At 41.8% G+C, this 24,745-nt stretch overlaps 1 protein-coding gene across 13 annotated transcripts in view; it reads right to left on the bottom strand.

Annotated features, from left to right (window-relative positions):
- Nucleotides 1-24,745, bottom strand: part of LOC125454694 (girdin-like) — a 322,453-nt gene that overhangs the window by 287,895 nt on the left and 9,813 nt on the right. For all 13 annotated transcript variants that reach the window (XM_048535750.1, XM_048535754.1, XM_048535755.1 and 10 more), the window contains exon 3: nucleotides 21,292-21,400. In XM_048535750.1, the coding sequence (XP_048391707.1) occupies nucleotides 21,292-21,400 (109 nt within the window). The remainder of the gene's footprint in view (nucleotides 1-21,291; nucleotides 21,401-24,745) is intronic.

The raw sequence follows: 24,745 nt of genomic DNA, 5'->3' as shown, positions 1-24,745 counted from the left end.
ATCCAAATAAGTCACGTCCACGAACTTATTATCTCCTCAAAGAATTTTAACTATTTTCCAGGCATGACCTCTGCTTCTCGAAGCCATGTTAACTCAGCCCTATTTTACCCCTTACTTCCATGCACTCTGCAATCTCCTTAATAATGGACTCCAAAATCTTACCAAAGACCAAAAGGACAAGCTAACTAGGCCATAATTTTCCATTTTCTATTTCCCTCCCTTCCTAAAACAGGGCACATCAGTCCTTTGGGTTCTCCCTGACTCCAGTGCTTCCTGCCTCTACAATCTCCTCAGCTACCTCAGTCAGAACCCTGAGGTACAGCCATCTGTCCAGGTGATTTATCCATCTTCAGAGCTTTCAGCTTCCCTAGCACCTTCTTAGTGACAGTCACTACACGCACATCTGTCTCCAGCTCTCAAAGTTCTGGTATGTTACAAGTGTCTTCCACTGTGAAGACTGATGCAAACTCACTACTCAGGTTTTTTGACATTTTTTTGTTCCCCTTTCATTTTTGAAGAGGATAAACTATTTACAGCAGAAACCAACATGCATCGCCTTATATTTTGAGATCCAAATTCCAAAAAAAAATCACAACTCACTTTTCAGCATGCTTCCTAAAGAAAATTAAAATGCATCAGAGGTATTTTATGTCCTATCAAAATGGTCCAACACTCTATGTTACATCAACAGTAATAAACATTTGAATTAAACAAACACAGTTACATAACATCCATATTTCACACAGGTCTATTTGGATCAGAGCTTAGTTTCCTTCATATAGCAAATGTTTTAAGCAAGTGCACATAAGTGTCCTTGCAAGTGAAAATGATTTTTAAATTGTACAACTGTAGTATTAAATAACCACTCAGTTCTGGTCCCAAACTTTGTCCAAAAACAAAGGCAAAAGATTACATTCCTTACAAACAGCAGATGCTGAGGAGTTGTTGCATATGTAAAGTTACCACATAAATGAATATGTTTCAGAAAAATATCTATTCTTTTCTTTAGGCAAAAGGTGCCAATGGGTATGGGGAGAAAACAGGGGTATGGCACTGAGATACAGAATCAGCCATGATCATGGTGAATGGCAGAAATGACTTAAAGGCCTACTCTTGAGCCGATTGTCTATGTTTCTTTTGAAACATTATGTAGAGCCAATATAAAACATTTATTTCTTCACTGTATACTTCTGTTAACAAATATTCAGTTTCTATCAAAAATAACTGAGGCCATTTGATCACTATTTTGTCTTGTAGTAAAACCACATTGTTGGCACAAGCTACCAGCTTTAATGACTCATCAATTTTAAGTCCTAAAACCAATGTAAATGGTCAGCTTTCAAGTTGTCAGAAACTCCTATTCTTTTGTCCATTCAATTTTCTTGCTTTTCTTCAACAGACTTGTCAAATAATCTAATACCGAAGTTCACAAACTTCCAACAAACTCCACTCATGCCAATATATCATTGGATTTTGTGTTTCATCTTCGACATGGGAAAATCCAAAACAGCCTTTGCTTTTGCTTCCTGGTATAGCCCAAAAACTTGACTTTTTGCTTTGGCAAATTCAATCTTTGCCCTATTTATAACCAAAATAACTTCATAAAGCAAATTAAACTGTTTAGTCAAATGGTGTAAAGATGTCCTTTCTACGTTACCTGTAACTCAACTATACAATCCTTCAATTAAATAATTGTTATAAAATTGCTGGTGTATTATTAATTAAAAGCAGCAAAATCAATCTCTCCATTAATGTATGCAAAACAAAGGTGCTAGTTATTGAGATCAGGAAGCAAAGTGGAGGGCACGTCCCTGCAATCAATGGAGGAGACGGTCAAGAGCATAATCTCTCTTTGGAAAAACAAACAAAAAAAAACCCTTCATCAGACTACATTTGTCTCCAGCAACAAAATTCCCAGCAGTGGCCTTCTTATTTGCTCCAAGTCCTATTTTTGTTGACCACATCTAAATTTTTGTTGAGAAAGTTACATGCTTAGTTAGCATCTCTCCAAAACTCAAAACATAGGCTGAAACTTTAGTGTGAGCTTTGGTTTATCAATTGATCTCCATTCTGTTTAAGGGGTCTCTCACCTCATGTCCATTCCCTTGTTCAAAGGACTGAATCCTGCAGATTTAGGAGCATCACTAATTACAAACAGCAAATGAATATTCCTTTATCCAATCATTAGGCCGTTCTTGACAGTGAAATCTAATCACAGCTTTTAAAGGTTAATGCCAGCTCCGAAGGGTTCCTTGAGATCAAGCCCATTAAGTCAATCAATTTGACATAAGAGGGATGGTTTGTAATCTTCATGCATACCTCAAAAGGGTTAACCTTAAAGGGTTTCTAAGGCAAAAGCTCAAGACGTAATTGTTCTAATATCAAACTGCATCTTTTCATTCAATATTTGCCACATGCAATCAAGTTTCAAATTGTATTTCTTTGGGTAATCAACATCTTATTTAAAAAGATGCACCTTTCCAGAAATATTTTTGCAGTAATTTTTCTTCAAAGCTCCTGTTTTAGGAAGTCTTACAGATTGTCCATAATTGTTTAAAAAAACTAACTTCATTCTTCACTTGGGAAGAGGGACCTACACATCCAATTAGCACTTCCTAATTGATTCTTTCAAAGCTAGTACATGAGATTAATAAGATAATAAAATGTGAGGCTGGATGAACACAGCAGGCCAAGCAGCATCTCAGGAGCACAAAAGCTGACGTTTCGGGCCTAGACCCTTCATCAGAGAGGGGGATGGGGGGAGGGAACTGGAATAAATAGGGAGAGAGGGGGAGGCGGACCGAAGATGGAGAGTAAAGAAGATAGGTGGAGAGGGTGTAGGTGGGGAGGTAGGGAGGGGATAGGTCAGTCCAGGGAAGACGGACAGGTCAAGGAGGTGGGATGAGGTTAGTAGGTAGCTGGGGGTGCGGCTTGGGGTGGGAGGAAGGGATGGGTGAGAGGAAGAACCGGTTAGGGAGGCAGAGACAGGTTGGACTGGTTTTGGGATGCAGTGGGGGGGGGGGGGGGGGGGGGAAGAGCTGGGCTGGTTGTGTGGTGCAGTGGGGTGAGGGATGAACTGGGCTGGTTTAGGGATGCAGTGGGGGAAGGGGAGATTTTGAAACTGGTGAAGTCCACATTGATACCATATGGCTGCAGGGTTCCCAGGCGGAATACGAGTTGCTGTTCCTGCAACCTTCGGGTGGCATCATTGTGGCAGTGCAGGAGGCCCATGATGGACATGTCATCAAGAGAATGGGAGGGGGAGTGGAAATGGTTTGCGACTGGGAGGTGCAGTTGTTTGTTGCGAACTGAGCGGAGGTGTTCTGCAAAGCGGTCCCCAAGCCTCCGCTTGGTTTCCCCAATGTAGAGGAAGCCGCACCGGGTACAGTGGATGCAGTATACCACATTGGCAGATGTGCAGGTGAACCTCTGCTTAATGTGGAATGTCATCCTGGGCCTGGGATGGGGGTGAGGGAGGAGGTGTGGGGACAAGTGTAGCATTTCCTGCGGTTGCAGGGGAAGGTGCCGGGTGTGGTGGGGTTGGAGGGCAGTGTGGAGCGAACAAGGGAGTCACGGAGAGAGTGGTCTCTCCGGAAAGCAGACAGGGGAGGGGATGGAAAAATGTCTTGGGTGGTGGGGTCGGATTGTAAATGGCGGAAGTGTCGGAGGATAATGCGTTGTATCCGGAGGTTGGTAGGGTGGTGTGTGAGAACGAGGGGGATCCTCTTGGGGCGGTTGTGGCGGGGGCGGGGTGTGAGGGATGTGTCGCGGGAGATGCGGGAGACGCGGTCAAGGGCGTTCTCAATCACCGTGGGGGGAAAGTTGCGGTCCTTAAAGAACTTGGACATCTGGGATGTGCGGGAGTGGAATGTCTTATCGTGGGAGCAGATGCGGCGGAGGCGGAGGAATTGGGAATAGGGGATGGAATTTTTGCAGGAGGGTGGGTGGGAGGAGGTGTATTCTAGGTAGCTGTGGGAGTCGGTGGGCTTGAAATGGACATCAGTTACAAGCTGGTTGCCTGAGATGGAGACTGAGGGGTCCAGGAAGGTGAGGGATGTGCTGGAGATGGCCCAGGTGAACTGAAGGTTGGGGTGGAAGGTGTTGGTGAGTGGATGAACTGTTCGAGCTCCTCTGGGGAGCAAGAGGCGGCGCCGATACAGTCATCAATGTACCGGAGGAAGAGGTGGGGTTTGGGGCCTGTGTAGGTGCGGAAGATGGACTGTTCCATGTAACCTACAAAGAGGCAGGCATAGCTGGGGCCCATGCGGGTGCCCATGGCCACCCCCTTGGTCTGTAGGAAGTGGGAGGAGTCAAAAGAGAAGTTGTTGAGTGTGAGGACGAGTTCCGCTAGGTGGATGAGAGTGTCGGTGGAGGGGGCCTGGTCGGGCCTGCGGGACAGGAAGAAGCGGAGGGCCTTGAGGCCATCTCCATGCGGAATGCAGGTGTACAGGGACTGGACGTCCATGGTGAATATGAGGTGTTGGGGGCCAGGGAATTGGAAGTCCTGGAGGAGGTGGAGGGTGTGGGTGGTGTCACGGACATAGGTGGGGAGTTCCTGGACCAAAGGGGAGAAAATGGAGTCCAGATAGGTGGAGATGAGTTCGGTGGGGCAGGAGCAGGCTGAGACGATGGGTCGACCGGGGCAGGCAGGTTTGTGGATTTTGGGAAGAGCCTGCTCCTGCCCCACCGAACTCATCTCCACCTATCTGGACTCCAATTCCCTGGCCCCCAACACCTCATATTCACCATGGACGTCCAGTCCCTGTACACCTGCATTCCGCATGGAGATGGCCTCAAGGCCCTCCGCTTCTTCCTGTCCCGCAGGCCCGACCAGGCCCCCTCCACCGACACTCTCATCCGCCTAGCGGAACTCGTCCTCACACTCAACAACTTCTCTTTTGACTCCTCCCACTTCCTACAGACCAAGGGGGTGGCCATGGGCACCCGCATGGGCCCCAGCTATGCCTGCCTCTTTGTAGGTTACGTGTTACGTGGAACAGTCCATCTTCCGCACCTACACAGGCCCCAAACCCCACCTCTTCCTCCGGTACATTGATGACTGTATCGGCGCCGCCTCTTGCTCCCCAGAGGAGCTCGAACAGTTCATCCACTTCACCAACACCTTCCACCCCAACCTTCAGTTCACCTGGGCCATCTCCAGCACATCCCTCACCTTCCTGGACCCCTCAGTCTCCATCTCAGGCAACCAGCTTGTAACTGATGTCCATTTCAAGCCCACCGACTCCCACAGCTACCTAGAATACACCTCCTCCCACCCACCCTCCTGCAAAAATTCCATCCCCTATTCCCAATTCCTCCGCCTCCGCCGCATCTGCTCCCACGATAAGACATTCCACTCCCGCACATCCCAGATGTCCAAGTTCTTTAAGGACCGCAACTTTCCCCCCACGGTGATTGAGAACGCCCTTGACCGCGTCTCCCGCATCTCCCGCGACACATCCCTCACACCCCGCCCCCGCCCCAAGAGGATCCCCCTCGTTCTCACACACCACCCTACCAACCTCCGGATACAACGCATTATCCTCCGACACTTCCGCCATTTACAATCCGACCCCACCACCCAAGACATTTTTCCATCCCCTCCCCTGTCTGCTTTCCGGAGAGACCACTCTCTCCGTGACTCCCTTGTTCGCTCCACACTGCCCTCCAACCCCACCACACCCGGCACCTTCCCCTGCAACCGCAGGAAATGCTACACTTGTCCCCACACCTCTTCCCTCACCCCCATCCCAGGCCCCAAGATGACATTCCACATTAAGCAGAGGTTCACCTGCACATCTGCCAATGTGGTATACTGCATCCACTGTACCCGGTGCGGCTTCCTCTACATTGGGGAAACCAAGCGGAGGCTTGGGGACCGCTTTGCAGAACACCTCCGCTCAGTTCGCAACAAACAACTGCACCTCCCAGTCGCAAACCATTTCCACTCCCCCTCCCATTCTCTTGATGACATGTCCATCATGGGCCTCCTGCACTACCACAATGATGCCACCCGAAGGTTGCAGGAACAGCAACTCATATTCCGCCTGGGAACCCTGCAGCCATATGGTATCAATGTGGACTTCACCAGTTTCAAAATCTCCCCTTCCCCCACTGCATCCCTAAACCAGCCCAGCTCTTCCCCCCCACCCACTGCATCCCAAAACCAGTCCAACCTGTCTCTGCCTCCCTAACCGGTTCTTCCTCTCACCCATCCCTTCCTCCCACCCCAAGCCGCACCCCCAGCTACCTACTAACCTCATCCCACCTCCTTGACCTGTCCGTCTTCCCTGGACTGACCTATCCCCTCCCTACCTCCCCACCTACACTCTCTCCACCTATCTTCTTTACTCTCCATCTTCGGTCCGCCTCCCCCTCTCTCCCTATTTATTCCAGTTCCCTCCCCCCATCCCCCTCTCTGATGAAGGGTCTAGGCCCGAAACGTCAGCTTTTGTGCTCCTGAGATGCTGCTTGGCCTGCTGTGTTCATCCAGCCTCACATTTTATTATCTTGGAATCTCCAGCATCTGCAGTTCCCATTATCACATGAGATTAATAGTGCAGTTTACTGGATGGCTGGTGTTTATTTTAATATCTGACATTTGGTACACCAGACAAATTTGACCACAAGATTTTTATAAACCTGGCCAAATAAAAAACAGTCTTTAAATTTTAGACCGCCCCCCACCTTCAATACCTAAGTGATCTGCTGTTAAAATAATCAGACAATTATCCATTCCTCATTGTCTGGTACTTTAGGAGGCTGCCTTTTCCTCACTAGTATTGTCTCTTTGGTCAGATTCTTCTCTACTGCAGACTCAATTTCTGAGCAGGCCATTTCAGATATGTTAATTCAAGATCCATTTGTTGTATTCCTCTTGAAGAATAAAAGACCACAAGACCTGATTCCTTGTGAGATCAAGAACTTATCACTCTCCGCCTTGAAGACATTTAATGTCCCGGCCTCCACTGCGCTCTGTGGCAATGAATTCCACAGGCCCACCACTCTCCAGCTGAGGAAATGTCTCCTCATTTCCGTTTTAAATTTACCCCCTCTAACTCGAAGGCTGTGCCCACTGTCCTAGTCTCCCTGCCTAACGGAACAACTTTCCAGCGTCCACTCTTACTAAGCCATGTATTATCTTGTAAGTTTCTATTATATCTCCCCTCAAACTTCTAAACTCTAATGAATGCAATCCCAGGATCCTCAGCCGTTCTGGGCTAAATATGTCAGCTGTAGTTTCTTTGCATTCATTATCAAATATCATTTTAAATTTTCAAAAATTGTAACAGAATTTCCAAATCATCTTTCATTTTCCACAGGGTCCTCTTTTTCCTCCAATTCTAAGGGCCCGAGATCCAATCATGAGAGTCAAACAGTCCTGGGATGTTCTTCCTGTAACATTTCACTTTCTTTTACCAGTTGATCCAGCACCAATGAGACGCCAATATTTTTAAACCAGCTAGATAATCAAGCTAAAATCAATTCCTTCTTTCAGGATATGTTGCACTATTCCAATTACAATGGTGTCTCCATTTAACAAGTCACTCCTGAATCCAACTCCATTCAATGGAGCTAATTTGTAATGTCTATGTATGTCTCCAATTATTTGTTTCCCTTCATTTGTCCTCCAGAAGACAACTTGTATCATCAGGCAGCATTAGCCACCAACTTGCTCCTGTACCTCAATAACTTCAAATTGTTTACTCCTTGATTAGGAGAATGTGGAAATACCTTTTCCTTTGAAATACAATATTCAGAATCTCCACTTGTCTGATTCTCAATGACTGAAGAACTTTCATGGTTGTCCAGTCAGCTTTCTTGGAGATTCTAAGAGAATGTTACCTTGATATTACAGCTATGTTTAATACCCATTTCTGCTCCTGATGTCCCTTTCCCCACGATTCCTTTAGGTGTTACTACTAATTATTCTCCCACTTAACTTCTAGCGATTTGTTTTAGCATGTCCAGTCTTAGTACAATAAAAGCATATATTTTCTTTATGTCCCTTTCTGTTTCTAGCCTCTTTTTTTTCCACTTTGGCATCCTTCTGTCCGTTCCCCAAAATTAATACCACTTCTATCCAGATTTTCTATTTCTTTCCATTTGACAGGGAGAGAGAGAGAGAGTGTCGATCTGTAACTCTCTGAACTATATATCATAAGTATGTGACAAAACTGCCACTCCTTCTCAGATCTTTGATTCTCGATGCTCATCTAAACAACTTTTAAGGTCTGGTGGAATGCTATTGTGGAATTCTTCCACAGTCAAGATTTTGCTTATGATCTTGAAGTTCTGCTGTAATGCAGTGATGAAAGCCATTGGTGAAATAGCATTTCTTTCTCTTGAAGTGTGCATAATACTTTTGTTTCTGTTTTTCTTGTAGCCCTCGCTTTTAATAGCTAGGCTTCAGGAAAAGCACATACTGTGTTGTTTTCTTTAGGTTTTTAAACTGAATCTCAGTTCATACTAAGACTTCAATTTCAGATTTCCTTCCTTCTAATTCTAAAATGAGAATCACTAAGAATGAGCTGCTTACAAGATCCTGCTTTTATTTCTGCTTTCAATTTATCTGCTGTGTTTTGTCATGGACAAAATTTCAAATGATCCAGTATTGTGTCATCTACTCCATAAAAAAAAAACTAAGCAACATTCAAAGTCATTTTGAAAGTTCAATCCATACAATTTACTCCTGTAAAACACTGCTTTTTCTTTGGAAGAGACACACATCCAATCTTAAATGTAACAGTTTAAAATCCAGGTTAACAGGCCCAAGCTTATTACTGATGATACTACTGAATAACTCAGATCCCAGAGAGCCGACTGGTATGGCAGACATTATTATTTTCTCTTTAGTTAATGTGCTGATTAGTTACCAAGACTATCATCACAAAGTTTCAGAACTGAAGTTTACAAGAACTTAAAGTACTAAAAAAGGTTAAAATTTAAAAAGACAGAATGATCTTAAATCACACAGGAAAAAGTTTTAACCCATTTTCTGACAATTCATTACAGGAAACTCTGTCGAGAGAAATCACATCCCTATCTCAATCACTCCGTTCTACTACTTATTCCTTCCTGTGTCTTTGAATTAACTTCAACTCCCTCTAGGAGAGAAATCAAAATATGCTTCTGAACGCCGAACTGAATTTTAAAAATTTGCTCAATCCTAGATTCTACTAGACAGAAAAGAAAGCTAATGTTCAATTGTTTCCCTTACTGATCAGAAACCCAGTAGTAGGAACATCTTTCCATTAACATCACTAGCTTCTGCAGTCACATGCTTTACAACAATTGTAAATCAGTTTTGGTACCTTGATCTCTTCATTTAAAAATAATAACTTTTGTGAAAGGCTTTAACACTCACCAGCCTCTATATTGAAATCAATGATTTAAAAAAACGACATTCATGAATTATACACCTTTCACCATAGCAATCTTTTCATAAATCCATATATTTGTACGAAGATATCAAACTATTATACTTAGTCCTAGTTCAAGTTACAACAATTGTCTCATTGGCCATACCTTGTACCATTTCCTTCCTCAGGGTTTTGTTGAGGAACATTGATCATCACATTCTGTATAGTCTATGTGTCAATATTCAATCGCACTGGTGGCAATTCTAAAAAGTGGCTTACAAAAAAAGGAATTCAGTGAAGACCAGCCACCAAGATGCAGTCATATCCTTGGACATGGAAAGTATCAATAACTTGCACCATATCTCAGAAGGGATTCTAAGTTGAACAGGAGGTTCTCTCAACAGTGGTGGTTGAAGTAGTAGAGTTTTACATAATCTTGATCATTTGATCAATATCTAGATTAGCAGATGAATGTGTGTCTGGCATCAATCTTGGGTCAAACAGGAAGAAAAAAAACACCAAATATGGTTAAACATATCTAGTTGGTTTTGTGAGGTTCGTTTTTTCCAGAGACCCTCACGGTCTTGATGCAAGACCAAAATACTGACCTGGTTACAAAAACACAATCCTTTATTATTAAGCAAGTACAAGCTGCAGAGGATTGCTGTATGCAACCCGGCAGAGTGCTGACTAAGGTGAGCGATTCTCCCTGAACAGGGAGAGTCCCCACTTTTATGCCCTTGGAATTGGCAGATACATAAAACAGTTACTACACCTGAGAACAGGATACAGCTCCGATCGTCACTAAGTGTACGACAACAACAGGATGCAATTTCAAGAGGTGAGAACTGCCTGGCTTGATCAAAGGTCACTGATCTGGCCATTTCGGCAGAAACAGGGGTAGGTGGCATGTGGGTACAGCCATAAAATTACACAGCTTAATGCTTTGTGTTTACAGATGTTTCACACCCAATCCTATTCAGTCAGGAAGTTGAGACAGTGTTCACATACCCCTGTATGAGATAAGGAGCATAAAAATTCATGGGATGTTAACATCTCAGTTTTTCTTGTGGTATAATCACTTAGATGCTTTGAAAAAGGCCTATTTTGTCTCTGCACATCCAAAACAAGCTTGCTCAGAGATCTGTTAAACACGTTCGAGCCATCTGTGTAGCATGATCTTCTTGAGATTTTGCAGATGGATATCAAATACTTCACTGAATCTGCTCTGTTCCTGTGTTTTATAGCAACTTGCCTGAGATGATTAAGGACTTCAGAATCAAGCATGTCTTGTCTTGATTCAAGTCTTGTCTTGTGATAGACCTGCTCTTTGATCTAAAGATGCATCCACTTCCAAAATGGCTAGATTGAACGGATCATAATATTGAAGAATACTTTTTGCCAGAAGAGAAAGCATTCTTGAGAAACAAAGATATTTTGTTGATCTTCCTGCCACAAGTATGGTGGTGTATCGTGCATAGTTTCATAAGGCAGAGGTGCCTTAAAGGGAAAATGCCTGTGATCTGTGCAATAATACAAACACCCACCTCTCCAGGTCTGTTGCAACTTTCCCCATCATGGCTTTCCCAGTCTATCTTCAACAGCACAAACACGGCTTCGCTCATTTCACCCATACCTCTTATACAAATTAACTCCAACCCTGCAGACAGCCACCTAAGCAATAAGATGGCTGTCCACTCCCTATACCAGCATTGAAAAAAAAGGATTAGGCTCACAGCTCTTAACTGTATTCTCTCAGGCCTCAATCCCAAAATTCCTGCTCCTCCAGCCAAAGGCCATATCCCTCACACATTTGTTGCTGATATTATCTGGCAAACTTATTAATTATGGATCAATTAAAAATCAGGCCTGTACAAGGCAAGAATAAAATAGTACAGAAATCTTTAACTGATATGGCCACTTGGAGCAAGAAAAGACCAAGATCACAGGGTTTTGAAAAAACAGAGGGTGACGATTTAAAAACTGAGATGCAGCAAGAAGGCAGTGCACAAAAGCAAGCTTGGTACAAATTAAGACACAGACAGTAGAATTGGATGACCGCAAGCTTGAGGAAGGCAGAAAATTAAAGTTTGAAATAAGCAGCCTTGATGATGAATTGGATACCAGGTTGGAAACTTATTTCTGGATCAAATGCAGCAATACTTATAGATGGAAAAAGTGGCTGAGAAACAGAGTTTGTGGCAGAGTAACAAAGAAACATGGAAAAATAAGAGAAGCTAGCTATTTAGCCCTTCGGGCCTGCTCCATCATTCATTATGAGCATGGCTGATCATCCAACTCAACAGCATGTTCCAACTTTTCCCCCCTACCTTTTGATCCTTTTAACCCTGTGTTTTAGCCAACTTTTTGAAATCATACAATGTTTTGGACTTGGAGACAGTAGGAACTGCTGATGCTAGACAATTGAAGAATTCAGGGTGTAGAGCTGGATGAACACACCAGCCCAAGTAGCATCAGAGGAGCAGGAAAGTTGATGTTTCCGGTCTGGACCCTTCTTTTGGACTTGAGTGCTTTCTGTAGTAGTGTATACCACATGTTGATCACACCAGATGAAAAAACTCCCTCAGAGTCCTAAATGGTTTATCTCATAACCCACTGTAACCCCTGGTTCTGGGCTCCCTTGCCATCCGAAATTTCCTTCCTGCATCCACCTGAAGTAGTCCTGTTAGGATTGTATAGGTTTGTGATTCACAGACACCACCCCCTCCAGCTTTGTACCAGCTACAACCACCCATTCACTCAACCCACTAATTTTTCCGGACTCCAGCAGATATAATAACAACCAAGTAAACATCAGTCCCATCAGCTCAGTCTGATAAATCCTTGCTATGCTTCCATCATAACCAGAATGTCCTTCCTCAGATCAGGAGGCAAAAACTGCACACAGTACTACAGATGTGGTCTCATCAAGGCCCAGCTTAATTACAGCATCCTTGACATGTTGACATCCTAAAAACACCCTTGTTCCTGTGCACTAATCCCCTCACCATAAAGGCCAACATACTATTTGCCTCCTTCACTACCACCTACATCTGCATGCCTGCCCTCAACAATTGGTGCACAAGGGCACCCAGGTCTCATTGTTTCTACTCCCGCTCCCAAAATGGATAACCTCATTTACTCAAATTATACTGTATCTGCCTTGGATTTGCCCACTCATTTAGTTTGTCCAAATCACTGTACCCGCTCCACAGCTAATTCTCCCATCCAGCTTTGTACCAGCTACAAATCTGGAGATATTACATTTAGTTCTCTCATTTTAATCATTAACTTATTTTGAACAGGTGAGGTCCTAGCGCTGATCTCAGGAACTACACAGATCACTGCCTTCCATTCGAAAAAAAGACTTGCTTATTCTGACCAAAAACAAAGTAGCTGGAAAAGCCTAGCAGGTCTGGCAGCGTCCGTGAAGGTTTAAAAAAAAAAGAGTTAATGTTGAGTTCAGTGACTCTTCCTCAGAGCCAGGTCCAAAACATTAACTGTTTTTGGCCTTCACAGATGTTGCAAGACCTGCTGAGCTTTTCTAGCAACTTTGTTTTTGTTCCTGATTTACAGCACCCACAGTTCTTTCAGATTTTACTCATTTATTCCTACTGTTTACTCTTCACTAACCAATTTTCTATTCATCTCAACATACTACTCAATCCCATGCGCTTTAATTTTGCAGACCAATGGCTTATGTTGGGAGCTTATTGACCGTCTTCTGAAATTTGAAATAAAATCATATCTGCTGGTTCCCTCATCAACCCTACTAGTTACATCCCGCAGTAGGTTTGTCAAGCACAATTTTCCTTTTATAAATCCGCACCTGGGTCCACAATCTGTCCAATCCTATCGGTTTTCAAAATGCTCTGCTATTAAAATCTTTTATAATGGACTTGTGCATTATAAATAGACAATGGGACCTCAAAGAGAAAGTACATCCCCCTTATCCATATCTTCAGAGCCCTGCTGTCAATGTGGTCATCCACAATACGTTTTTAGATGGTAAGGTTTGTGTTCACATGAATGTACATTCTCAAAAGACAGAGTGGCAATGAAAGCTTACCCACTAGCAGAGTTCAGAGGGTCAGATCTGGAAGCAATGGGAAGGAGCTTTTCAAGATTAGCACATGGCAGGCACAAAGACTAGTGAGAATGTTGGCGAGCGCAACTCCTTGTTAGGAATCAAAGAGTACATTTTGTCCTTTTGGAGGCTTCCAGGGAATGCACAGAGAAAAGCAGAATTGTTAACCAGAGAGAGAGTAAAGCCTGGACAGAAGGAGCTGGAAGGGGGAAACATAAACAACTAACTCTGGTCAAGAGCTGCAGTCAAAAACAGACACGTGAACAAAGAGATCAAGTCACATTTGCATGGTTAAATGCTGGATTAAGATAGCTATGCTTTAAAATGCATAAGGGAGAGAAGATAATGTATGAAGAAAACGGATTTAAAGAGGGGTCTGAAAGTTTTCTCAGCTGAGTTAAATCAGCATTGAAGTGATGCAGCTGGAACAGGTATTTTCAATACTTGACTTAGCAAATGTAAATCCCCAGAGCCAAGTGATAACCTTATTTACTGAATTTAATATGCTTAGTCTTTTACATGAAAGGGGAATACTCCTCACTAATGTGCCATATTTTATGTCTCTCCCCATGTGCACAAGAGGTTTTACATTAATGCTCCAGCAGTGGAATTGGTCGTGTCAGGACCCTGGCTTGTTCTAAACCTATTTAGCAAGGACCACACTCATTATGGCAGATCAAAGCCGGGTATTTGACAGAATGGCATTGTCACAAGGAACTTGTTAGTGACCTGCTCATATGCAAGCTGCAAAGAGTGGAACTTTGGAGTTTCAGATTTAAGTTTGTGTCTTCTTAGGCTCTAGTGCTAATTGCTGGTGGATCCTTGGCAAGATCAACTGCTTAACTGAGTTTAATTTGAAGGGTAGACATTTAAGTATCTTTCACTCTAAGGAAAGTAAAAACAAGGGGGGAGGGAATGGGGAGGAGATATAGTTGTGTAAAGTAAAAAGAAACCTCAAAAAAAACTGCAAATACTGTAAACCAGGAGCAAAAACAAGTTCCTGGAAAAGCTCAGCAAGTCTGACAGCATTTGTGAAGGAAGATCGAAGTTAACGTTTCAGGTTCAGTGACCCTTCCTCAGAACAGATATTGTTTCCAAAACAGAGTTTCCAAACAGCTTCCATTGATCAATGGGGGCAAGTACAGGAGCAAACCAAGGCCAGAGAGCTGGAAGATTAGCCACAGCAGTCCTGCAATTTCAAGTGAACATATTAGTGACATATCACAGGTAAATGACTGATAGATGAGTATTCTCTCTACCTATCCTCACTTGCTTTCAGATTAAAAAGTTGATTAGGCAAAATATTTACAGATTGAAGACTAAAGACCAGAAGTCAATTTTAAAAAATTGAAAATCTAATTAAACAAAGACATTAATCCACTGCAATGTTGTAGCTTCAACAGGTGGAATCTGTTGGCCCCAAGTGTGGCTCAGAGGCAACATCTGTAGCAGTTGTTCATTGCTCAAGGAGCTTTAGATATGGACATTTTGGGAAAGGGGAAGACTTAACTAGGTGCTGCATTTCAGGGAGCAAACTCTTTCGATTAACTATCTTTGGATTCAGTTAGTGGCCAGTGACACAGGATGTGATTACAAGCGAGGCACATAGACGATTTGAGGTAGCACTGTAGGACCCTAACAGGTTCAAGATTCCTGTCTCCTGTATGGCAGAGAGAAGGGGGACTGTGAGCCATTCAAGTCAGAGGGAAAAAAGAAAAATATACTTAATCAGGAATAGCATAGTTGGGGAATAGGGATCTCAAACTGGGGAGGCAATGATCTCATGGTATCATTGCCGAATTCTTAATCCAGAGACCTAGATAATGTCAGAGGACCTGAGTTTGAATCTCACCTTGGCAGATGGTGGAATTTGAAGTCAATAAGTATCTGGAATTGCAAGTCTAATCATGATCACTAGTCCATTGCTGGTCGTCAGAAAAACCCATCTGGTTCACTAACGTCATTTAGGAAGAAAACTGCCATCCTTAACTGGTCTGGCCTACATGTGACTCCAGACACACAGAAATGTGGTTGACTCAAATTCAGTTAAGGAGAAGATTGGGCAATCTGGGATGGGCAATAAATGCTGGCCTAGCTAGTGACACCCTCAGCCCCTGAATGAATAAAGGAAAAAAAAATTGCTCTCTGTAGCCAGGATTGAGAGTCCCAAAGGCTGTGCTGGATACCTGGTGCCAGGGTTATGTGTATCTTTTCTGAGCTACTGAGGAACGTACAGTGAGAGGAGGAAGATCCAGTTGTCACAGTTCATGCAAGTACCAATAATATAGGAAGAATGAGGACAGAGAGTCTGCTGAGGGAGTATGAGCAGTGAGATGCTACGTTTTAAAAAAACCGCAAGGTAATAGTCTCCAGACTACGACACGAGTGATGAGTTGATGGACGCAGGAGCAAAAGGTTAAAGCAGTAAATGCATTTCTCAAAGACTGGTGCAGGGGAAATAGGTTCAAACTCATTAGACATTGACACCGGTACTAGTAAAAGAGGTAGGTTTTCCATGTGATCAGGCTCCACTTGAAACATGCTGAGACCAGAGTTGAGGGCATGGGAGGGGAGTTCAGCTGAAAGGACAACTAAGAAAAGTTAAAGGAGAGGGTCAGAATGCAAGTTAAAAAGGCCAATTTGTTACCAGAAAATGGAAGGCAAGGAGAACAGTAGGGATATTAAAGTGTGTAGCTGGATGAACACAGCAGGCCAAGCAGCATCTCAGGAGCACAAAAGCTGACGTTTCGGGCCTAGACCCTTCAGAAAGGTCAGGCCCGAAACGTCAGCTTTTGTGCTCCTGAGATGCTGCTTGGCCTGCTGTGTTCATCCAGCTAGACACTTATCTTGGATTCTCCAGCATCTGCAGTTCCCATTATCTCTGAGAACAGTGGGGATCACTGATAATAAGGCACACTTAAAGGCTTTGTATCAGAACGTGTATGGCATTTGGAATAAATGAGTTGACAGTGCAAATGAAAATAAATGGGCATGATTTGGTTGTGACTGAGATAAGGTTACAGGTCTGGGAGTAGAATATCCAAGTGTAATAAATGTTTCAGAAGGCTAAATGGAAAGGAAAAAAAGGGTGTATCTTTATTAGTAAAGGATGAGATCAATGCTGCATGAAATTATTTTAGAAATGGAGATCAAGATGTATTCTAGCTGGATAAAACTAAATAGCAACAGAACGAGATTTCTAATTGGACTGACCTATAGATCCTTGAACAGTAGTTCCACAAGAGACAATATAAACCAGGAAATGTCAGAGGCTCATAACCAAGGTACAAAATTAATCACAGGTGATCTTAATCCAATCTATGTGCGTATTAGTCAAACTGGCAAGGGTAACCTTGAAGCAAAGTTCATTGGCTATATTAAAGACAGTGTTTTGTGGAACAATGTGTTAGAACCAGCCAAGGAGTAGGCAATGTTGGAATGAGTATTGTATAACAAGATGGGATTAATGATCTCATAGTAAAGGATCTTCTAGGAGACAGTCATCATAGCATGCTGCAATTTCAAATTAAGTTAAAAGGACAAGAAACAATTCTAATACTAGTATTCTGATGTTAAACGAAAGTAATTATGGAAGTATGGTAGTTCAGTGGTTAGCACTACCACCTCACAGCGCCAGGGACTCCAGGTTCAATTCCAGTTTTGGGAAACTTTCTCCATGAGCCTGCATGGGGTTTGTCCAGATGCTCTGGTCTCCTTCCATAGTCCAAAGATGTGTAAGTTAGGTGTATTGGCCATGCTAAATTGTCCTGTAGTGTCCAGGGATTTGCAGGCTACATGGGTTACCCACAGTAAGTGCTGAGTTACGGGACCAGTCGGGGCTAGTTTAGGTCAGATGCTCTAACAATCAGTGCAGATTTCATAGGCAGAATTAGCAAGTCTTCCCACAAAGATACTGGCGCTTTCTAGTATAGGTGAAACCCATCCTTTCTGAACAGATCTTTTCTGCCCTAGAAGAGACCCCAATGATCCAATAACCTGAACTTTACACTACTTCTTCAGTCACTGATTTATCTACTTTATCCTTTTATCCTTTCCCTCGTTCACGCTTGACACTGGGAGTAAACCAGAGACTGGGGTTGGGGGGGGGGGGGGGGGGGGGGTGGAGGAAAAAGGCCGCAAAATTAGCAATCTTCTGCCTAAACTCTTAAATTCAGTTAAGGAAAACATTAAAGCTTTTCGATGTCATTCCTATCAATATGTACAATAATGTCAGGTTTCTCATTCTCCCCCTTAACAGTATGCTTCAAACAAACAAACAAACAAAATGTCCTCAATCTTGGCTCCAGGGAAACACACTATCCTAGATTCATGCTCACTGCTCATGAATCTCCCGTAACAATTGTTCTTTTAAATTTGGTCAAGCCTCATTTAACACAAAATTCATTCTTAGTCTCAAAGATCTGACTGTCTCTATTTTCCTCAAGCTATCTTTTTCTACAGCTTCCATACTGAGTATCTGTTGGAGAGAGAAACGGCCACAGGAGATTTCTGAACCATTTTCTTACCGTTCCTGACAGTCACCCATCTATCTGGCAGATCTGACCATGTAATCACTTCTTTAAGTTTCCCAGTCTAAACAAATTAAAATACCTTTCCTCACCCAAAACATTAATATTAAGCACGAAATAATTTTTTAAAAACCAACCAAAACATACAAGTCTTTAAAAAAATTACTGCTTAGCTGAACAATTGAACGTTTCAAAAAAAAAGACTCTACAAGTGGTACAGCATACAGCTTTCAATCTTCTAATATAAAAACCTCACTCTCCAAAAACTCTTAAAAATAACTCTCCTCCTTCATTTTTTTGTTTAAATCTCTTTGGTAATGCTTTCTAAAATAAAACTCCTCTACATGTACAATTTTAAGAGGATAAGAACCAGCCCCTCCGAAAGGTCCATTAACAGAACTCTCTTTAAAAAAAACACAAGTTTTTTTTGTTTTTCTCCCATACAGTTTTGACAATAAAAGAACCGAAATGAATCAGAATAAAAATCTTGTACTACTAAAATGTAAATCACGAAAAAATTTAGAACTAAATCTAGCAATAAGCTTGCAATTGCAGGAGCATCTGCAAGGTCCATGCTACTCTTGGTCCACCGTTTTAGAATTCCCATTCGTATTCATTGAATGCTTAAGTTCTTTGAAAATGCAATGAGCAAAGTGGATAATGGAGATAGTGTAGATACAACATGTCTGATTTCCAGAAGGCATTTGATTACAGTTCCTCACCAACTGGTTAATATCTAAAGTAAGATCACATAAGGTTTGGTTTAATATATTATCTTGGATAGAAGATTAACCAAAGAAATAGAAAGCACAGTTAGGATAAATGGTTTTTTTCTGGTTGGCATGAGGTGACTGGTGGGGTACCAAAGGGTTCAGTCCTCAGTATCCAACTATTTGTCATTTGTGTAAGTGATCCAGATAGCAGAAGAGAACGCATTAGAGCCATGTTTGTAAGTGACACCAAAATAAGGGGGCAATAAATTACAATTAAGCAATAGATTTGGATAGATTAGGCGAGTGGGCCAAAATAATTGGAACATGGAGCTTAATGTAGTTATGTGAAAGATTATCCACTTCGATTAGAAGAATAAAAAGACAACTTCCTATCTAAAAGGGACTGAAACTTCTAAAATGCCTCTGAGCAGGAGGGATTTGGATGTCCTGCATGAATTGCAAAAAGCTCGTATGCAAATAAAGGAGGGGAAATGGAATTCTGCCATTTATGACTAAATAAAATGGAGTATAAAAAGTAGGAAGTGTTGTTGCAACGGTGCAAAATATTGGTGAGATCGCCTCTGCAGCTCCACGTATAGTTCTGCTCCCCTTACTTGATGAAGGATGTAGTTGCAGTGGAGGCAGCTCAAGTTTACTAACCAACCAGCTGCATTTGACCAATGAACACGTTGTTAGCTGTCCACCCACGTAATACAATTACACCATTGGAGAACTAGATGTTTTAACATTTCTGGTATACAGCTCTGATTTACACAACTGTCCCTTTCATTTTCAGCATTTTACACAAGTTCCGAAAACAACATCCATCATTATAAGAGCCCTTTCAAACAGGGGAACATTCTAATTAAAATGCTAGAGATAATGTGTCAGTTAATTATTATATACAAAAGTCTTATACCCAGAATATGTCTATACTTAACTGGTATATGCAATTCAGTGGCTCAATGACTCTGTACTCTCCACACCAAGGCTGTCCAATTTCAACTCTTATAATGCCCATCTCTACTGCACAACATCTTTGCTGGGGTAACATTCATCTATGCATTTGTCATCTTTAATTTTGGTTATTCTAATGCTCTCCTGGTTGGCTTTAGATCTTGCACCTACCACAAATTCTACTACACTAATCTGAACTCACATAACTCACCCACTGTTTAGTGCTCACTGGCAAACTTTGAATGGATTTAATGGCCATGCTTACAACCAAATTCATCCATGGTTTCACTTCCATCCCCCATTCTACTATCTTCCTACAAACCTCCAAAAAAACTTTGTTCTTTCAGTTCTGGTCTCATGAATCCTTGACTTTCTTTATTCCATCACTGACAGCCAGGGACTCAGCTATCTAAAACTTTCTGCTCTAAAATTCCATCCCTAAAACTCTCCACCTCTATTAGCTTCTTTAAAATGTCCCTTCTGACAAAGTTTTGTGTATCTTTTTATTGGATCACTATCAAATTGCTGATTAGGCTGTGCCCACAAAGCACTTTGGGACACTAAGTTATTGGCACCACCAAGGAGACAGGTATGACTGGGGCCCGTGCAGGTACCCAAAGCTTTGATTGAACAAAAGCGAGAGGAGTCAATAGAGACGCATGTTCACTGGGAAGCAAAATAACAAAAAAAGTGTCCAACAGGGTTTGTGTGTCTCTAGTATGGGATGCAAGCAGTGGCCTAATGGCAATATCACTGGATTAGTAATCCAGGAGGTCCAGATTAACATTTTGGGACCCAGATTCAAATTACATCATGGCAGCTGGTGCAATTTAAACTCAATTATGAGATTTAGAATCTCAAAGGCTAGTCTTTGATTGTACCACAGAGTTATCATTGAATATTGTTCAAAAAAAAACTCACCTTTGCAATTCCAATTAGGTATTGGCAACAAATGCTGCCATCCCAACAGCAAACTCATGCTAGGTACGATACTAATAAAGTAAAAAGGAAGTGGTCTGTGATGGATCAACTGTGGGCCGTCAAACTAAGTCAAAATGTCAAGATCATGCATCACTGAATTCAAGCGAGCAGCTTTAAAAATAAAACACAAGGCAGAATTAGCATCCTACCATAACAGTTTTGTTGCAACAAAAAGCATAGATGTTCCCTACATGAGCTCGAGGCTGCTTTGAGGGAAAGCTATTTTTAAAATAAAAAAAAATCACGAATAGTAGGTTAAGTGGAAATATCACATAAATTATGAAAAGTTTAGGAAAAAAAGTATGAGTCTTTGGTTGTTGTGTCTGTAACGAAGGGTACAAAGTCAAGTTTAATCACCACAAAAACAAAACAGTTTGAAGAATCCACCACCTCAACATCAATTTAACTGGTAAAGTTGGTCTTGGAAATGCACAAAACAAAGACAGCAAATCAGGTTATTTTATCCTTAGCTTTATCCCTAGAAGAGACAGACACAGAGGCAATTTCAGGTGTTGTTTGAGTTCTAAAAATTGAATATTGCTTGCATAGTTCCAAGCATACACATTACTGGTGAAATGGCTAAAACACTAGCAATGCAAGGAGACCCAATAATAAGATACTTTTGAATGAAAGCAAAAGATTTGCTTAAAATTACCACGTACCTGATAATACAATTTAATATGATGCACCAAACTGGATAAATTCTGAATTCGGAGAGACAAATCATTGTTTATTTCCTTGTTCAGCCTTTGATTTTCTGATTTAGGATTACTGAAAGACAAAAATAATAGGAAAATTAAGGTTAAACACTCTGCTTGGGCAGAAAACACTAAATATGGCCAATCGCTGTTGTTCTTGGTTGATTTTAAAATTGCAAATTAGAACTGCACTGGAAAGTATATAAGTTAAAAAACCTCGAAGATTGCCAACACAAAACTTCTAAAATGTTGGAACCAATTAAAAAATTAATATCACCACATTTGGAAAGTCAAAATCTCATCAAGCAGAGCCAACATTGCTTCATGAAAGGGGAATAGTGTTTGAAGTCTCAACCCGCTTGGATAGCCATGAACTAATAGATGTGTTGTTTTTGGACTTCCAAATGGTATTCTACAAGGTGCCTCAAAAGGTTAAGTTATTAATTGGAATCCACCATACTGGAGGTAGTGTATTGGCATGGATACAGAATTTGGTAATGGGTAGGAAACAGGGTGGGGATGAAGTGGTTCTTTTTCAAGTTAACGATCTGTATGTGACCAGTAGAGTTCAACAGGAATTGGTGCTGGGACCATAACTGTTTACAACATATACACTATTTTGGAGGAAGAAAGTGCAGATGACAGATACATGGAAAGGCAAATCTCCCATCTTCTGTTTAATTCAGGTTTTTAAAAACTCTTTCACCCTAATTCACTACTGAACTCATTCCATTTCCAAGTCTGAGGAAAGACCATTAACCTGAAAAAAGTTTGTTTTTGTTCCACAGAGACAGACTTGCAGAGAACTCGCAGCATTTGTTTGTTTCAGATGTAAAATGTCTGCAGCATATGTCAATATCATCCAATACCATAAAATTTAAAGTTTAGTACAATAGTTGAGATAATCTAACTCACTATAACACATGTGACGTCACCTTTTGAATTTACATTGATGAGTCTAAATTACTGAAGTGCTGTTTTTCTGATCATTAATACAAAAATGAATAATATGTTTTCAACCATTAATGCTTTAACTGTTACTGTCGGCCTAAAAGGTTGCTTCTTTAAAGGAAACTCTTGGAAGCTGAACAGTGTAATCCTTGGAGGATGATTCCATTATGACTCACTTCTATTGTATAGTCATTACCAATTCCCAACAGCGGTTTCCCTTTCATCTCAGAACTACAGAATATCTTATACTGAACAAAAAGTTCCCTAGCAACGACAGTGCAATTAAGAAAAAGGAAGTCTAAACTAACCAAGTAAAATAGGCCATGAAGTCATAACATTGATGAGGAAAATCAACATTTCTTTGTTACCGTGAAGTGGCATTTCAGTGTTACAACATATTCTACAAATATCCTTATTTTATTGCAAGGCATTGACAGTCCTAAAATTGCTAAATTAATCTATGTTTGTACACAAAGTATATGATCCACGAGATTGATTTCAAACAGATATCAAACTGGGCATCTACAGGGCAGCATGAACAAGCAGCAAAACTGTATTCAACTACAATCTGTAACCTCATGGGCTGGCATATTCCCTACTCCACCATTATCAAGCCAAGGGTGCGTCAGTAGGTCTGGCAGCATCTGTGGGAGAAATCAGAGTTAATGCTTAGAATAACTCTTCTTCAGAACTGATGGCAGCTGGGAAAACGTTAATGTTTATGCAGAAGACAGGATGGGTGGGGGAGAGGGGAGAAGAAGAGTGATAAGGAGTAAACAATAGCTAGAGATAGAGCCCAAAGGAGGAGAAGAATAGTAGACAAAGGAATGGATAACAGTCAGCCTAGGAGCATGAATGGTTAACATTGGGTTGTGGGTAATAGCAGACCATGTGATTACAAGGCCTAGGATGTGGGGGTCAGGGTGAAGACATGGAGAAGGTGCCTCAAAACCCAAACTGTAACTCAAGACTGTGTCCAAAAGGCTGTACAGTTCCCAAGTGTGAAATGTGGTGCTGTTCTTCCAGCTTGCACTGAGCTTAATGCAACAAGCCCAAGAAAGAGATATTAGCCAGGGAACAAGGTAATGTGTTGAAAGTAAATGGACGATCAGGGCATTTTTTTGCAGTCAGAGCAGAGGTGTTCTGCAAAGCAGTCACCCAGCCTACACTTAGTCTAATACAATATTAGAGGAGGCTGTATTGTAGAAATTAAGTGAAACGCAGGTAAAGCACTGTTTCACCTGGAGAATGTTCAGGCCCTTGAATATTCAGTTGGGAGCAGATAAACAGGAAAGTGGTGTGTTTACGTGCTTCAAATTGTTTCAAAAGTATATTGAGCAAACATGAATTGGAAGGGAGGAAGCTGGAATTTGTAAAAAAAAAATGATAAGGGAGAAGAGTTTGTGACTTCTTTAAGAGGTAAAGTGCTTTTCTAAGCTTAGAAATTTAGACAGAAAATGGTGTCTCAGCACCTGAGAGGGAACAGACAGTTCTAAAACTGAAACATGTATCAATTGACTGTGTGACTGGAAATCTTAGGCTTGTTCTGATGTTCAGGCAACTAGCTGCAACCAATTTAAACCAAGGACTTAGCAACTGAAAGCCAACTGAATTTCTGATGGTTTTGACACTGATGGACCAATGCTATTGTAAGAAAATTGATAGTCATCCAAGGTATAAGGGCAGTGTTTTTGAAAATCAGTGGGAGGCTGAATCACCATCTGAGAAACAAGCATTTAGCTCTCTTAAGAAATCACCATCTATCCATAAAAGGTATCATGGCATTTCTAACTAAGAGTCTTCATTGGAGACTTCAGAAAAAACATCCTTGACGGCTGGATCAGTGGAAAAAAAAAGACATTTATGACTTGAGAACAGCGGGAGGGAGCGGCCAAGTTTTAACTTATTTCTTATTACTTGGGTTTATACAAGAGGGACTTGTGTTTATTGGAACAGCATGCCAGTAGAATTTAGTTCAGTTAGGGAATAGTTAGTAGTCAAGGAAGAATTGTTAAGTTTGTTAGTAATTCTGTTAATTTGTTCACTATTAGGGTTAATAAGTAAATTATTACTTGTTACGTGAATATCAGGGATTTTGTTTCACTTATTCTTCCGTTCTCCAAAACAGTTTGTCAGGTTCGGCAAGACGAGGCAAGCTTCTCTGGGTGTTCTGGATTTAATTATTGAAAAGAGACCTCTACTCCCACTGTAACAAATTGAGAGTTTGTGTTTCGATTTTAATTCTCAGAAGGGCTCAACCACCCCTTCCTAATGCTAAGTGTGTGTGGTGTTAGGAGCGAAGGAAGAATGGACCAGAGTGGCCCAGAGGGAACAGTCTTTGCGGAAGGCTGGGGGGGGGGGGGGGGGGGGGGGGGGGGGGGAGGAGGAATGTGTATCTGGTGATGGCATTCCACTGGCTTTGGTGGAGTGGCAGCTAAATGATCCTCTGGATGTGGATGCTGGTCAA

Source organism: Stegostoma tigrinum, chromosome 9 (genome assembly GCF_030684315.1).
Source record: "Stegostoma tigrinum isolate sSteTig4 chromosome 9, sSteTig4.hap1, whole genome shotgun sequence".
Taxonomy (NCBI): Eukaryota; Metazoa; Chordata; class Chondrichthyes; order Orectolobiformes; family Stegostomatidae; genus Stegostoma; species Stegostoma tigrinum.
The sequence above is the reverse complement of the archived record's forward strand: the minus strand, read 5'-3'. Positions and strand labels throughout refer to the sequence as shown.